Raw genomic sequence first — 17587 nt, forward strand, 5'->3', positions numbered from 1 at the left:
CCAATTAGTTACTATGCCCTTTTAATAAAGCACGCTTTTTAAAGTATTTTTAATTTTGTTCTTCTGTTTTTTTCCTTTTTCTTAATCTTAATCGTAATCTTATTCTTATTCTTATTCCTTTTTGTTGTGTCGTAGAGATACTTGGAGATATACATACCGCCAGTTTTCTTTCCTTAGGATTGCAAACTTTTTACAAACGTATTTAGAGAAAGAGGACAGGGGGAAAAATGCAAGACATTTTATGTATGTACATGTTTACACATATATACAATACATATAATAATAAAGGAATTGTTTTTTTAGTTCTCTATATATGTTATGCTTAAAAGATGAGTTCTTTTCAATCCACTTATATGATTGGTTGTTACGTTTTTTTGCACATCAATAGTTTCATTTATGTGTAGCAACAACTAATGCATTAGCTTTTTTATACAAGATCGATGAGTACGTATGGGTATTGTACATCAGAGTGACTCATTATTTCGTGAAGCGCCAAGTATATTTATATGTGTATATATATATATATATATGTGCAAACACTAATGTACATGTTTATTTATATATGTATATATCAGCTTAAAATTCACTAAAAAAAAAAAAAAAATATTATAAAAAATATGCAGAATTGTACGAGATACTTTTTACTGTGTGCACATTTGGAAAAAATTTACATGCGCCCATGCAGTTTTCTTTTGGTATAGATAAGTTTATACAACACATGTAATATCATGATTATATCATACAATTGGTTTACTACAATTTTTTTGTAGATATTCCAGTATTGATAAAATGTGTATTCGTGGGACCGTTTTTGCCGTATTATAAATTCTAATTGCATAAAAAAAAAAAAAAAAGTATAAAGAAAAACAAACATGATAAGATGCATTTCATGCCTACTTGAAATTGAAAAAAAAAAAAAAAAAAAAAGAGTTATAAAAAGGACTAAGCAAAATGACAATAATGGGAGACTAACTAAATAGTTACTTCAAAAGGTTAACTACCTTCTGCGCCCCTTCTTTTTATGAATATTTTTCCCCTTTGTTTTCCTATACATTCTATTGTGCTTTTGGTCATTATAACTCTTCACAGAATTAGGGTAACCCTTTGTATGTGCGTTGTCAAAATGATGGATATTTTCTTTTTCCCCCTGTTCCTTCTGAAAATATTTTATTAATTCTTCGTAAGGAGAAAAAACTATCTCAATAAAATCAATTGCTGTTAACATATATGGAGGTAGTTGATTAACAGATATGCTTGCATTAGTGTCTAACGTTACGCCTGCACTTGGACTTTTTCGAGACAAAAAAAAATTATCATCCATATAAACATTTTTAAAGTTTTTCCCAATATCAGCTTGACATAAACCTCTAAAGTGTTTTTGTGTATTTTTATAGAATACATCGTATGGGTCATATTTCTCAAAATTTTCTCTGTTTATTATTTTTTGTTCGTTCAAATTAAAGTTAAGATTAATAATTTTATTTTGTATGTCAGATTTATTTTGATGAATGTAATTTTGCAGTGTTGTAGTGTATTCCTCATTAGAGTCATTCAATGATATGTCCATGGCTAGAGATGATATATCATTAAAAAAACATGAATGAAATAAAGTATTTTGAAAAAAGGTTGATAAGGTATCATTCATAAGAAATATGACTGTACCTTCTTTTTCTACAACAGGCTTAACTAACGGGTATTTAATCAAAATATTCTGAACAAGTTTTAAAATAGAAAATGATATTACATAATCTGCATGTAGAGAAATAGTACACAGCTGGTACACTATTCGGGATAATAACTGATTATTAGTAGATTTAAAATTATTATAATTATATGTAAAATTTTTAGTTTTTAGTAATAAATCAATACAATATAACAGCTCAGAGCAAAAATTGTATTTTTCTTCTCTCCCTATTTCTTTATTCCACTTGTTTTCTAAACAATTATTTTCGTTTAATCGGTTTGCACTAATCTGCCCTTTTCCACTTGTCACTGTATGATCCTCCTTGGCACTGGGTAAATAGCTAGAAAATTTACTGCAATCTTGAAAACTATTATACATAAAATTTCTCTGTTCTAATAAGAAGTAGGCTGAACCACTGTGCAAGAAGGGAATGGCTGACTCCAGCAAATTCAAAAGAGAAACAGCAATCCATGAACAATCAATGTATATGCTATCATTAACTTTATTTAATGTTTCAAGAAATATATGGATAGATGTAAGTATGAGGCAGCTGGGAACAATTTTTCTATTGTCCCTACTGTTACTATTGCCGCTAACTCCGCTAACAACGTTAACGCCAAAGCAACCGCTATTTCCGCTACGAGTGATATTGTTACTATTTGCCGTAGCCAAACTCTTAATTTCTTTAAAAACATCATCCATGAGTATCTTATTTACATATAATGCATAATACGAAATAGCGTGCAGCACATTTTTTACAAGTGGCGTAGAATATTTGTTATACTCTCTTAATATACACAAATAAACCAAAAATAGTTGATCTAATATTTTTTCTATATTTTTTTCCATTATTTTTAGCTCCCCACTTATATTTGTTTTTATTCTTAATTCCTTATTCACTTCGTTATTTTCCGCATTTCCTATATCGTCCATAGAATATAATTTTGCATTCATCTTTTTCTCCCCTATACATATTTTTGAAAATATTTTTAAGAGGTTAGGACTAATATATTTTTCTTTTTTAAAAAAAATATTTACAAAATGATCTATTAAATATAATGTAATAGATAAATTATTATCATTATCTATTATTTCTTTAACAGTATTTAAGCATTTCATACAAAGTATGTCACAGTTAATCTTGTGCTTTCCCTTCATCTTTTTATTCTTAACTTGTGTTCTATTATACTTCTTCATACTGTATGTTTGTATATTGGAATATAATAAAAGATATTCAAATAATTTTTCATCTTTAGACAAGTTTAAATTAACTGTTACTATATCACATAATAAATTTACATAAACAGTTATGTTGTCACGTATATTTCCTTTTAATATTACACAGAAATCTTTAAAATATTTTACCGTATTTTTTTCTAACATGTTTACAGTTTGCACAATATTGGAGTAACTGTTTCCTTGCATATATGATTTTTTCTTGTAGTTTATCATTAAGCCGTTACTACTATTATGATTGTTAAATTTGGTGTTTCCACTTTTGTCATTTTTTTGATAATCCGTCTTTAAAATTTTATATGATGGAGTTATATATTTTAGAACTGTGCATATAGATATGCAGCTTAAGAGGTTTATATGTTCATAATACTTGATTTTTTTCTTAACTGCAATACTGCCACTAGTGTTATTGTCATTACGCATGTTACTACTTTTACTTTTACTGTTAATGTTACTGTTACTGTTACCGCTACTGCTATTATTGTCGCTTCTATTATCGTCCCAATTTTTGGATAACTCCTTTTTTCTTTTTAAGCTTTCATTAAAAATATAAAATAGCAAATTCATTTTATCAATGTTAAGATTCTGGTCCCCTATAATACTATTTGAAATTGTTGCTATCTCATTTTTAATATCATGAAGATGTTTCATTTTATTCGAAATTTTCAGCATCTCTTCTTCTATTGGACTTTTAACTATTTTCTCTTTTTTTTTTTTTTTTATCTTATCTAACATTTTTCTTAATTTTAATTTTTCTCTTTCTATTTTTTTACTTTTTCTTTTCTTTTGTTCTTCCGTCCTGTTGCCTATCTCATCATCATCATTGTCATTATCATCATCATTATTATCTTCGTATGTTAACATTCCATTTCTTTTTATTTTTGGTAAATTAAAATTTTCTCTTCTAATTTTTTCGCTCACTTCTATATTAAACGTCCTTACTCCTAATTCGCTCTTCCCCATTTCGTCTTCCTCATTTTTCTTTTTTTTTAGTTTCATTTTTGCCAACATTGCCTATATATTTATATCTACATATATATTATGTGTAAGCTGCTGCTTGGTATTATATTTATTACATCAATGTATGTTTTTTATGCTAACTTGTGTAAGGTATATATATTCATTAACTTGTTTACAAGCTCATTACTCATATGCATATAAACATTGACTTATGATTTTGCTAATTTATTATGAATGCATTAATATGTAATTTTTCTCATTACAAAATTAACTACTTGACAGTTTTTTTTTTTTTTTTTTTTCTACTGTTATATCTTTGTAAAAAGTTGTTTGCTATGAACTTCGTTTTTCATAAATATATGGATATATAGGTAGAGATATATACGTATATATGCATATATACATATATGTATACTAACGTATAACTTTTTGTTTCCAATTAATGCATAACACGGAAGAACACAAATATATTGTAAAAAAACATATCGCTCCTACAATGATGAAGTATAAATATATACATTACATATGTACATATTTTTTTTCATTGTATGGAAATGTAAAAGTTTATTACATTTATATATTTCTTTTTTCGTCATTTCTTGAGTGTTTCAGTTAAATGTAAGAATATACTTGTGCAGCTTCTAAACGCAACATTGTACATAACATGTTGCATATTAATTGCAGTAACAAATACTATTAAAAACAAAATTATATACTTTTAAAAATATGAAATAACAGTTTTTCATTTTTTATATAAATGTAAAGTTTCCATAATTTTTTATTTTTTTAAATGTTCGCGCATTATTTATAAAAGTAAAAAGATAATACATTATTATATAAAAACACAAACAACAGTTACAAAAAATAAATTAAAAGAAATAGTTTTTCTTATTATTTATGCATTCATCTATTTGTTTATTTATTTGTTTATTTATTTATTTATTTTGTTAACAAAAACCAAAAATTTAATAGGTTCATATGTTTAATATACAAATGTTTTAAAAAAAAGAAAAAGAAAAAAAATGTTATTTCATTTGATTCTTATATAGTTTCTTCACTTCTTAAATATTCTCCAATATCACCCTGTAAAATGCGGAAATACATACATAGATAAATGATAAACACACAAATTACGAGGAGAAAAATAGGTACGTACTTATATATATATATATGTACATACATATTACATATTTATATATATAATATATGTGTCAATGGGGTAAAAAGCAGTCCGTTTAGGACATTGACAAGACTCACTTAGCATGAGTATAATAAAATAAAGAGTCGCATAATTTCATGCCAATAGAGGAAAGAAAATACCTGATGAATTAATATAATGTCCATAACATTTAAAATTTTGATGTCCTGTGTATTTCTCATAGATACACCAAATCCTATTGGATTATCGTTCATTGATAAAACCATTACACCATCTCCTTTTTTTATATTGTCACTTATTTTTAATAAATGACTCTGCAAAAATTGAAGCGCAAAAAATGTACTTACGTATATACATATGCATATATATATACACATTCACATAATTGATGCAAACAACAGATACCCCTATGTGTGATGGAATAAAAATAATAAAAAATGTTACAATACATTCATATGGTTTTCTCTTTTTTTGTCCTAACTTTAATGACATTGTTTCCAAATAAAAAGCTTTTTTCTCCGGATTCCTTTAACCAAATTTTATGAATGCAAAATTCGCTTAAAAGAGATAAGGAAGTAATTTTTAAAAAAAAATTATTTGCTTTCGTAAATTTTCCAAGGCATGTTCCCAAGGACATCTAAATTAAGGAAAAAAAAAAAAAAAAAAAAAAAACCTCAAATAAAAAGCATATTTATTAACATTATTCGTTCAAATTTTTTTATTAATGAAAGAGGAATAAATTTTTATTACCAATGAGTTTTTATTTATGGATTTGGCTTGCTTAGCTATGTCCGCCCTGAAAAAATATCAAGAAAAGTTTGTTATTCATAAGCAAAATGCATTGTATTATGAATATACATACGCCTATATATGTATATACATATGTAAATACATAGGTACATAAATATACATATATATATATACGAATTTAAGTATGCCTCTTCAAGTTAATTTAAAAATACCGAATAAAGTAAACGTTTAATTTGTGTAACCTTAAAACATATTCTTCATTATTGTAAGACAACATACTTAACAAATTATTCCCTAAGCTGTAAAAAAAAAAAATAAATATAAAAAAATTTACAAAAATATAAATATATATATTCTCCTCATTTTCTCATTTCAAAAAATATATTAAAGGCCAATAAAATTTTAATCATGGTATTATTTTTATATAAGTTACAATTTCGAAAGCTTTTTAAAAACTAGCATAGTTTCTTGGTCATTTAACGGCCTCATTTTTATTAATATTCGTTTTATATATCTTTAATAATAGAAAAAAAAAAAAAAAAAAAAAAGCATTGATTTTAATTATGTAGAAGCATTATTAAAGGTAAAAAAAAAAAAGGCAAAAAAAAAAAACTATACATAAGTAGCCTGTATATAGAAATAATATATCCTTTTTTACTGCTTTACTTATTATGACACGAACCCAATATTGTACTTAAAATTTATACATTTACAACTAAAGTGATGTTAGGTTCTTTGGTGCGGTAGATTAAATTTTATTCTTCTATTTGGCGCTCATTAAGTTATTTTGACACAGATTTATTAAAAATAATATGTACTATTCTTCCTGAACATGCCATATTTTTTTTTTTTTTTTTTACAGAATAGAGTAAAAATTATGAACAAGCAATAAGCTAACTTTTTCTAAATATAAAAAAAAAAAAATTACTACTTCGTTTTTTTACATTAATCGGAAGAAAATAGATAATCCAACATACGTAAAAAAATGTATATATATATATATATATATATATATATATTTTTTTTTTTTTTTTTTTTTTCTGTAAACCCATAGAATATTCTTTTTTACAATACTTTTTCGCTGAAGCACCATTAATTATTTTTTAAAATCACACAAAAAATGTATATAATATTATATAGAATGTATCTGTAGAAAAGTAGTACATTTCATAAGGTAACAAAAGAAAATATAATAATAGGAATTATAACTGTATGCTTATGCATATAAGTATAATTATATATTAACTACACGAAATATTTGTTTTAAGGTATTAACAGATAATTTAAAACACGCTGCATAATATAAATTTGGGGACGAATTTGTTATATATATATGCATACTTCTATAAAATATAAGTAAAGTGTGCACAATTTGAATTCTTAAAACAGAATTACCTATTCGTAATGTATTTGCTTTTTTTTAGCATATAATAATTTAAAAATTATAAAAAACAAAAATAGTTTCCCTTCTTTTAGAAAGACAGTTTACGTTTATTGTTCCTAATATAATAAAATAAGGTGAATTTATATATACAGTTCTTTTGGAGAAAATAAGAGATAAACGCATTTGCTTATGTATTTTTTCTTTTTACTTGTAATAAAGGATTCTTGCAATGTTTTACATTTTTATCCCAGAAAATTTCACAATAATTTCTATATGTATGTATATGTGTAAATACATATATGCTTATATATGTAGACATTTTGCCTTGCTTTTAGATATTATTATTTCCTTCAAAAAAGTTCCGAATTAAAGGGGAAAATATTTCCCTTTCTTTTTAGAGAAGCGCTTTTACGTTTTTAGACATTTACCTTTATAATTAAGATATATATATATTAATATATATATATACATATGTATGTTTAGAAATAAAATGAAAAAAAGAGAAGGAATTATTTTTTTATGAAGTTCAAAATAATATAATTTTTTTTGTTAAAAACTCGCTGCAATAAAAATAAACTGGGTTTATGTAGTACTTATAGAGACTGGCGAAAAATTCCTTTTCCTTTATCCCTTATCCGTTATCCTTTTTCCTTTTTTTTTTTTCTTTTCTATTTTATTTAATATAAATCTTTTGTCATGTAATAAGCAAATTATCAGAAAAAAAGGAAAACAAGTGAGCATAAATATAAATGATCTAATAGATAAATAAAATAAAAGAAAAAAAAGATAATGAAACACAGAAAAAAAAAAAATAGAGAATAAATTAAAGAAGAAGAAAAAAAGATATAAACAAAAGTAACGTGAAACCCATGAAAGAAATAAGGTTAATGCTTACTTGATCGTATGTAAAACATCAAAACGAATGCGAAAACCAGTAGCGTTGATAATAATAAGTTAAGTACATCTATGAAAAAATTAGAAGAAACAAATTTACACATGCGTATACACACACACACACACATGTTTGTATGTATGTATACATGGGTAAATAATGAAATAAATAAAGAAAAAATTTCTTAAAATATAATTCATTTAACACACACACACAAAAAAAAAAAAAAAAAAAAATGGAGAACTACGAAAAGTTATTTGAAAGTATAGATTTAAAAGATGACAATGCATATAATATTATAAAGGAAAGTGAAGAAAAAAAGATAAAAAAAATATTGTACAAATCAAAACATGATCCTAATTTATTACCAAGCTATTCAACTTTTAATCTAAGAGGGAAACGTTACAGCATTTCTAATGTAGCAGGTGAACTAGTTAAAAAAGTAGAGAAACAAAAAAAAGTAAAAGATTTACAAAATAGTTATGACAAAAAAATATTAAAAAAAGGAGAAAAAAATCAAACGATACCATCTCTTAATGAAATAAGAAAAATAAATCCAACTTTATTAACAATTAAGGAAAAAAAAAAAAAATATAAAGACGCTCTACCAGACAGACATGATATACCATTAATGAATTTAACAGCAGATGTTGATTATGTTTATGATAATGCTGTTCAAGTGATTAATACAAAACCTGTTGTTAAAAAAAAAAAGGAAGGAAAAATTCTCTTAGATGAAGACCCACTAACCAAAGAAGACTATGGTAAAATAAGTCCATATCTAATTAAAATAAAAAATGAATTAAGAGAAAAAGAAAGTTTGAAGAAACAAGATATTATTGATGAAGAAAAAATAGCTAAAGAATTAGAATTAAAAAAGGAGAATTTATTGGTAGAACTTAAAAATAAATATAATGAAATCAATAAAGAATATTTAAAGATATCCCATATTGTCGATATTAATTCGGTTAGGAAATTAAAAAAAAAGGAAAATTACGAAAAGGAACTAAATCAGTTAGAAAAGGATATACAAAAATTAGAAAAAATGAGTTACTAAATAGAGTGGATCTCTTCATTTTATATTTCTTTTTTCTTTTTTTTTTTAACCATCTTATTTTTACTATTATTTTTATGGAAAACGCAAGTAGAGCATTAATTCTGACTATCATTTCATATATTTTTTAACATTCACCTTATTTTTCATATGATAAGGTTCGTACAACTCTTTTTTTTTTTTTAAATTAATTATGTGTCTTATGATAAAATTTAATTGTATATACGTTCATGATAAAAAAAGAGAAAATCAATAAATTATTAATTTCCATTTTCCAACAAATAATTATATATTATCTATATATCAGTAAATATAAAAAGGAAATTAATGAAAAAATGGGAAGGTAAAAAAAAGAGTAAAAAAAAAAAAAGTTAAATATATGTACAGATGTATGTAGCAAAACAAACAAAATTTTATTCTTTTTTTTCATTTTTTTTTAAATTTAAATTAATAATATTGGACCATTTATGTCCAGTGATTCTTTTCTCTTATTTTCATTTGCTTCATCATCTAAACAAATAAAGAACATTTATATATGTTTATTGTACTTTTGATCTAAAAAGAAGTTCACGAATAAATGTGTATATGCTTGTTTGAAATTTTACCCATTTTTGTGTTCCCTAGGAATGGAGAACTTTTGCTTTCCTTTTCAGAGGAAGATCTTTCAACTTCCATTTCATTCTAATTAGTAAAAAAGTGCATATATATATATATGTTAATATATAAGTAGATATATGTATATATGTATGTATATACATATTCCCAAATAAATATTTAAAAAAATGGGAAGGAAATGTATATAGAAATAATTTGTTCTTCCAGTTGTATAAGCTCAATAAAAGTTTCATTTATTTTACCTCGTTGTTTTCATCTATTAAAAAAAAAAAAAAAATTATATTTTTTATATAAATTCATATACTAACAAAAAAAAAAAAAAATTATAAAATTATTTGTAAAATAATTTATAATAAAATTACTTGAAATATAAAATTCTTTATAATATTTTCGAAGCAAGGTAGTTCCTTCTTTCTGAATTTCTTAAAGTTGTAAAGAAACATACAGGTAGTGTGTATACAAACACATATATATATTTTTATAATAAAAGTTTGTACATGTGCGCAAAAAGGGGATTATATAAATTTTTGAATTTTCATTAGTAGCATATATGTTTGCTTCATAAAAATCCCTTTTATGCGTCATTTTATTTTTTTTTTTCCATTTGAACCTGATGTTATAAAAATTTTTAAATTTTCCTTTAATTTTGCTAATTCTTTTGCCGATACCTTCCACCTGACTCAGAAGAACGTTTATGCTTCATATATTTTTTAGGTTTGTCAATTTTGTGTTTATATGTACAATGCTTTTTGTATTTTATATTACTTTATTTTATTTTTGATGTATAATTTACTTTTAAAAATTTTTATGTGTCTTCTGTTATTTATAAGTATTTTTTATTTTATATTTTCTCTTTTTATTCTTATTTAATTTCAAGGTTTTTTTTTTTTTTTTTTTTTTGTAGTTACTAAAGATTTATATTTTGTTTATTTAATTTTACTCAAGAATAATTTTAAATGATACAAATTTTATATAAGTCACCTTTGCAAAGGAATCATTTCATAATTTATTAAAGGAATATCGTATGTCTTTTTGAGGAGAACGCTTTTATTAAAAATAAAAAAGAAAAGCAGCAATAGTATTATTTTCATGATGCCCTTATTAATGAATAAGAGAAATTATAATATAATATAATATTTAAAATTATACGATACAAGGCTAAATGAGCAATAAAATTACAAAAGAAGAAAATATAGTAAAATAATAACCCTTGGAAGTTATGAACTTTTATTACAGAATAATTTATTTAAATGGTATGAGACTACATTTAATCGCTTTTTATGTTAATTCGTAATCATTTATTTGTCAACTCACATATACACGTAAAAATGTATAAACGTAAAAATGTATAAACGTAAAAATGTATAAACGTAAAAATGTATAAACGTAAAAATGTATAAACGTAAAAATGTATAAACGTAAAAATGTATAAACGTAAAAATGTATAAACGTAAAAAAGTATAAACGTAAAAAAGTATAAACGTAAAAAAGTATAAACGTAAATATGTATAAATGTAAAAATGTATAAACGTAAAAAAGTATAAACGTAAATATGTACAAATATACAAATGAATAAACATGTTTTTGTTGTGTTTAAAAAACACTTTCATATGATGTGTACATACACATTTTTATTCTGTCACAAAAGTTTTATATAATATTCACTGAAAAAAAAACTTTTTCCCCTTTGTGACCCAAGATATTCATTGTTTTATTTTTTCTTTTTTTTTTTTTTTTTTTTGATAAGATAAATCCAAAGTTGAAAATGTATGAACCAACAACTGTAAAATATATATGCACACACGTACATGTATAAATATTCATACATGCACGAATGCCCAAATTTTATTATATATATTCGCCGTTAACGATACATTTTTTATTTTTTTTATAAAAAAACATGAGTATGTCATATAAATAGTGTTTTTTTAAATTTGTATCAACATTAATAAAGCAGGGGAAAAAAAAAATTATGAACAAATAAGAATTTTGAAAAAAAAATAAAGATAACTATCTATTTACATGTTTGACATTTTGGCCTTATACAACAGCACATAAAAGTATGCTATACAACTCTCGATATCAATATATAAAGCCATCTTTTGCATATATATAAAATAGGTAAAACTATATTGGCTCGTATATATACATTTGTATATATGAGCTTATTAAAATATGCGACTTTAATTTCTGCTATATCATATATGTTTTCAGATAAACCGTTTTTAAGATTAAAATCCTTTTCATAAACAAAAAAAAAAAAAAAAAAATTATGAAATAGGATAATAATTATATATATATTATTCTTACAATTTTATCATTTTTACTCTTTTTTTAATTTCCTTTTTTTCACTTTTGATCTTGTTTCGTCATTTCAGTTGAATACCTATTTTAACAATTGTAAATAAAAAAAAAAAATTATAAATTATTAAATAAATAACACACGAATTTGCAAAGTATTTTATATTTCCACTTTACCGTTTCCCTATAATTAATAATAATTTTTTAACTTGTTGAAGGCTTGAACAAATATAAATATTAATCTATATTATATATATTTAAGAAAAGAGAACTGTAAAAGAATTATAAATAAAATATATTAGTAAAGTAATAATTTTTTTTTTCTTATTATACTTTAATAAATATACTGTGGACCGAGATTAAGCATCTATAGTTGAAGTATACTCTGAAACCTTTCATAGAATTTTTTTACCTTGAAAATTTTTTACTTAATAAAACTATTTTTTTCTTATTGAAAAAAAAAAAAAAAAAGTTAAGTAGTATAAAAACAGAAAAAAATAAGCTAACTAATTCAGAAAAAGAAAAAAAAAAAAAAGTGTATATATTTTAGGTATGTAGAAAAATTCTGAACGAGAGCAAAAAAAAAAAAAAAAAAAAAAAGTTTTGTGTGTAAAACATTATATACACTATTATTACGTAAACAGAATTTTTTGGAAAGTTAATATAAAAACGTTCTTTTGAAATTGGTTTCCATCTATAAGTGTTTTAAAAGACTTTTTTTTTAATGAAGTGTAAAACAAATTAACTAAAATATAAAGGGTATAATATATGAAAAAATTGTTTTTTTTCTACAGTAGAGTTTTATAAAAAAAAAGGGGAAAAAACTTTATACACAGAAGTAGTAGAAGAAATTAATTTTAGATTTATTAATAAAAAAAAAAAAATTATATAAAATATATACGTATATACATATATATGTAAACACGAATTAGCTACTATTAATCAACAATGGTAATTTGGTTTAGTGTGTACCGTAAGCAAAATGTTATATTTCATTTTAAGGATTCTAATGTTTTTTAAATTGACGTACATAATACTTTATTTACAATATCATTTTTGCCCCAGTATTATAAATTAAATTATTTATAATAAAACGTGTAAAAAAAAGTCACCTCAAAAAAAATAATAATTCAGTGTTAAGTTCCTCTTATTATGTATATATATTTTACATACATAGTACACTTTTACTTTTGAGAAATTAACTGTATATTTAAAATTAAAAAAAAAAAAAATGAAAGTGTAATATTATGATGTTACATGATTTGTTAGGATGAATATAAAATAAATAAAAGACATTATATTCTCACTGAAGAAAACAAAATATTGATTAAATAAAAATTATTTCGCTCGTGCTTGTGTTGTGTATAAAAATAATAAAAATGAAACTTTATATTTTTTACAGTTCATCTAATATTATTCTCTCCATTTTATTTAATGCGTTTGGTTATTTAAATCTTACTTTTTTCTTTTTTTTTTTTTTTTTATTTATAAACTTTTAGTCTTTTTGAGTTTTTCTTTTTACATTATATTAAGAGAAACTCGTTTCTACATGTTTTTTACAGATATTCTGATTTCATAAACATATATATATATATATTCTTTTTTATATGTACATTAATATTTACACATATATAAAATTATGTGGTTTTTCTTCTTTACATTATAGAAGATTTGTAGCATATATTTTATTTGAATATATACACTTAGAGCACATGTAATTAATATTATTTAAGCTTATAAAAATAAATAGATATATGTGCGAATATATAAAGATATATATTTTTCTTCATTTTTCTTGAAAGTTATATATTTAGTAATATTTTGTTGTTTGTTAACTCATATTATGTTTACATGTTCATACCAATGTTTTATTAACACGAAAAAATGACTCCTTTTGTATTTTTACCTTTTTTTTTTTTTTTTTTTTGGTAATTATTTTGAATATGCTAAATTTTTAATTTTCATTGTTTAATAAAAATAAAAAATAATAAAGCCATTCACAATATTTTCTATTCATTTGTAATTTAATATGTATATTTAATGAAATTCAAAATACGTGAATTTTAGAGAATATAAAAAATGCACATTTTTTTTTATTTTTCTGTTTTTAAGCTTTTATCGCTTTTGCTTGTATTTATCTGTAAATATCTTTAATTTAAAAAAAAAGAATATGTAAGTATATCTATTCCACAAAATAGCAAAAACGTTTTTTTTTATGTTTATTGTAAATATGCATAATAATTATTTTTATTGCAGAAAATATGAATTATATAATAATCCATGTGTACATATTTCTATAACTTATGTAATTGTAATACTAGAAAATCAGAAAGAACACATGTTTATTCAACAATATACTCAAATATATATTATAATTAATTTTTAAAGCACTAATTTTTTTATAATATTTTAAATAAAAATTAAATTTTTTTTTTCCTACATATATAAATATACAGCTTACATAATACGTATATTGATATATAAAAATATTTACAGTTATTTTGCTTATTTTTCTTTCTTGTAAAGTTAAATTTTCGCACGTGTTTATATATATATGTATATATAATAAAACAGTTTGGTGAAAGAAATATTTACTGTTCGTTCCTTATATATAGTATATCTTGAATAAGAAAAAGAAAAAAAAAAAATGTGAACTAGAATATAGATGCAGAGAAAAAAACAAAAATAATATATAGTTTTTTTTCCTACCGATAAGGAACACACTATCAATGTTCATTATATATTGAATATAAAAAATTTAATATAATATATTCTTAAGTGTAATCTTATAAATTTGTATATTTTTTTGTACACGGATGTACAAACATATCTATATAATAAATTCATTTCATATTATGCGTATTTATACATTTTTTTGTATTGTAGGAATGAAAAAATATATATTTTCTTTTGTGCGTAGTGAAATTTTTTTTTTTTTAAATATATGTATATAAATATATATATATATGAACATATATCAATAAATATAGTATGTTTTTTAATAAATTTTTTTTGAAAGAAAAAGATGTTGAAAGTAGCAGAAAATTAAATGACTCATTGTACACTGTTAAATGATGAAGTTTCATTTTTTGATATGTGTATTGTCATTTAATAATTTTGTGCTTTCCATATAATTATAATGACAGGAATAATTTGTATATAACAATTTTTATGAACAGTTTTTTTTTGGAGGGTGCATAATTTTTTCTTTTATTAATATGTACCTATTATTTATATATTTACAGCCTACCTAGCTCAATTTTTAAAAATTTATATATGTAGATTGGGGTTCTTATTTCTTCATTTTACCAAAATATTGATATACATGTATGTATTAAAAATTTTTGGCATTATGTGATTGCATATATTTTTAATAAGTGCTTTTTTAATCTACATGAACACAGACACATATATATATAATATATATATACATACATATATATAATACCTGTTTATTCATATATATATAGTATATAAACATTACATGTTTACACCTATATTAGGTAATTTGTTTCACATAATGCTTCTATGTGTTTCCTTGCTTGAAATATCCTTCATTTTTAATCGAAATATTATTGTTTTTAACAATTCTGTCTAGATATTGTTCCTTTTTTACATTTTTAATTTTACAAAAAATTTTTGAAGAATTTTTTATAAGAGCTTTGAAGGCCTTACGTTTAAATTGTCATATAAAAACTTCAGAAAAATTTGTTCTTAATTGGGTGCATATATTATATTTGTATATTTTTATTTATATATATACATAATATATTTACAAATATATATAAAAATAAAAATAATTTTAACTTTTTAAACGTAATATATATATATACTATTTATATATATTTATATAAATGTAAAATTATTGTTACAAAAAAGTGTTTTTTTCTTCCCATTTTGTGTTAAAAATGTGCTTTTATTTTAAATGAATATATGTAAAAATTTAATCTTTATATATATACACTTTTTTTTTTTATTATATTTTATTTTTTAAAAAGGGCTGCATGCAACCAAAAAAAAATTTTAATAAAAGCTCGCATGCAAAAAGCGGTTACAAGAAAAACTAAAGGTTCTAAGAAACCAAAAAAAAAAAGTATAAATTTAATATATATTTGTAATAACACTTGACTTATCTATATATTTATTAAAATTAAAAAATTTTTAAAATATATATATGTATATATATATATATAATATATATAAATTTAATATTTAAACGAATAATATATATGAAAATTTCAAGTAAAATTGTATAATATACATATATATTGATGTTTAAAATAATGTAGAAACTTCATTTGAAAAAAAATTATTTTATAGAGAGAAATAATGGCAGATGTAATTCACTTTATTAAAATATTATTAATGCATTTTTGTATATAAATATATTGTTGAATTCAAAAATAATAAGGCTATACTACAAAATTAATAATTTTACATGCTGTTTTTTTTTTTTTTTTTTTGCATGATTAATTAATAACAGATATTTTTACTGAATAAAATATTACTTAAATGCAATTTTTACATGTTCACGAAAAGCTGTAACTTTTTGTGCATAATACATATTATTATATATGTTTTCTTATGTTTCATTAAAGCACATTTTATGTAATATTATATATATATAAAACATATATGTAGTATGTTTTTTTTTTTTTTTTTTTTTTTTTTTTTTTTGTATTAATATTACAAGTACATTTGTATGTGTATGTATATAGTATGTATGTATATTTATATATTCTATTTAAGTACATGTAAGTAAACATATAAATGACATACACTGATGTATGTATTTATAAATGATATATATGTACATATGTATATTATAAGCTTATATTACCTATATATGTTACATGTATATAATATGTATAATATATGTGAAGTTGTAAAGTACTATTTATAAAACATTCTTATGTACATCAGTTGCTATGCTAACATGAATATTATTAGCTTCATATTATGTATATGAGCGCGTTGAATAATTTTTTATTTATAAAGAATACTACATGTATGTATGTAGGTATGTATGTATGTAGGTATGTGTGTATGTAAGTATGTATGTATGTAGGTAGGTATGTATGTAGGTATGTGTGTATTTATGTATGTATGTATTTATGTATGTATGTATTTATGTATGTATGTATGTATATATATTAGTAAAATAAATTGAAATATTTCAAAGGTAAAAAAAGAAAATAAAAAAAAAAAAAATACGATTGATTAAATTATATGCCAATAATATGGTGAATTAATTGCAAATATGTGTTTTATTTAACATTTTTTCATTTTTGAATGCAGAAACGTAATAAAGCAATGAAAACAACATAAATAAAATATAAGAAAATAAATATATTATATATATCTGCTTATAGCAATAGTATTGTATACACGTAGTATAGGTACACGTATGTACGTATATGTATATATAAAGAAATATATGTGTGTAAATGAGTTATAATATTTTTTAATAATTTTTTAATGCATATTAATTATTTTATTCATTTCCATATTAACAAGGCATTTTTTTGTTCTTGACATATTTAAATTTTTTC

At 22.1% G+C, this 17587-nt stretch overlaps 4 protein-coding genes across 4 annotated transcripts; 1 reads left to right on the forward strand and 3 right to left on the reverse strand.

Moving 5' to 3' along the window:
- Positions 1-737: 737 nt before the first annotated feature.
- On the reverse strand, positions 738-3931 carry MKS88_004424 (NOC3 domain-containing protein; the record flags this gene model as incomplete). Its single annotated transcript, XM_067217601.1, has 2 exons — positions 738-828; positions 1002-3931. The coding sequence occupies 2 exons, from the start codon at positions 3929-3931 to the stop codon at positions 738-740; spliced, it is 3021 nt and encodes a 1006-aa protein (XP_067072012.1).
- Positions 3932-4921: 990 nt separating this feature from the next.
- MKS88_004425 (60S ribosome subunit biogenesis protein NIP7) lies at positions 4922-6278 on the reverse strand (the record flags this gene model as incomplete). Its single annotated transcript, XM_067217602.1, has 6 exons — positions 4922-4963; positions 5201-5353; positions 5521-5676; positions 5790-5835; positions 6032-6088; positions 6223-6278. 6 exons carry the CDS (start codon positions 6276-6278, stop codon positions 4922-4924), a joined length of 510 nt encoding a protein of 169 aa, XP_067072013.1.
- Positions 6279-8300: 2022 nt separating this feature from the next.
- On the forward strand, positions 8301-9122 carry MKS88_004426 (enkurin domain-containing protein; the record flags this gene model as incomplete). Its single annotated transcript, XM_067217603.1, has 1 exon — positions 8301-9122. The coding sequence occupies one exon, from the start codon at positions 8301-8303 to the stop codon at positions 9120-9122; it is 822 nt and encodes a 273-aa protein (XP_067072014.1).
- Positions 9123-9561: 439 nt separating this feature from the next.
- Positions 9562-10825, reverse strand: MKS88_004427 (uncharacterized protein; the record flags this gene model as incomplete). Its single annotated transcript, XM_067217604.1, has 6 exons — positions 9562-9629; positions 9725-9800; positions 9977-9990; positions 10097-10156; positions 10345-10409; positions 10716-10825. 6 exons carry the CDS (start codon positions 10823-10825, stop codon positions 9562-9564), a joined length of 393 nt encoding a protein of 130 aa, XP_067072015.1.
- Positions 10826-17587: the final 6762 nt, after the last annotated feature.

This window comes from Plasmodium brasilianum, chromosome 12, assembly GCF_023973825.1.
Source record: "Plasmodium brasilianum strain Bolivian I chromosome 12, whole genome shotgun sequence".
NCBI classification, from domain to species: domain Eukaryota; phylum Apicomplexa; class Aconoidasida; order Haemosporida; family Plasmodiidae; genus Plasmodium; species Plasmodium brasilianum.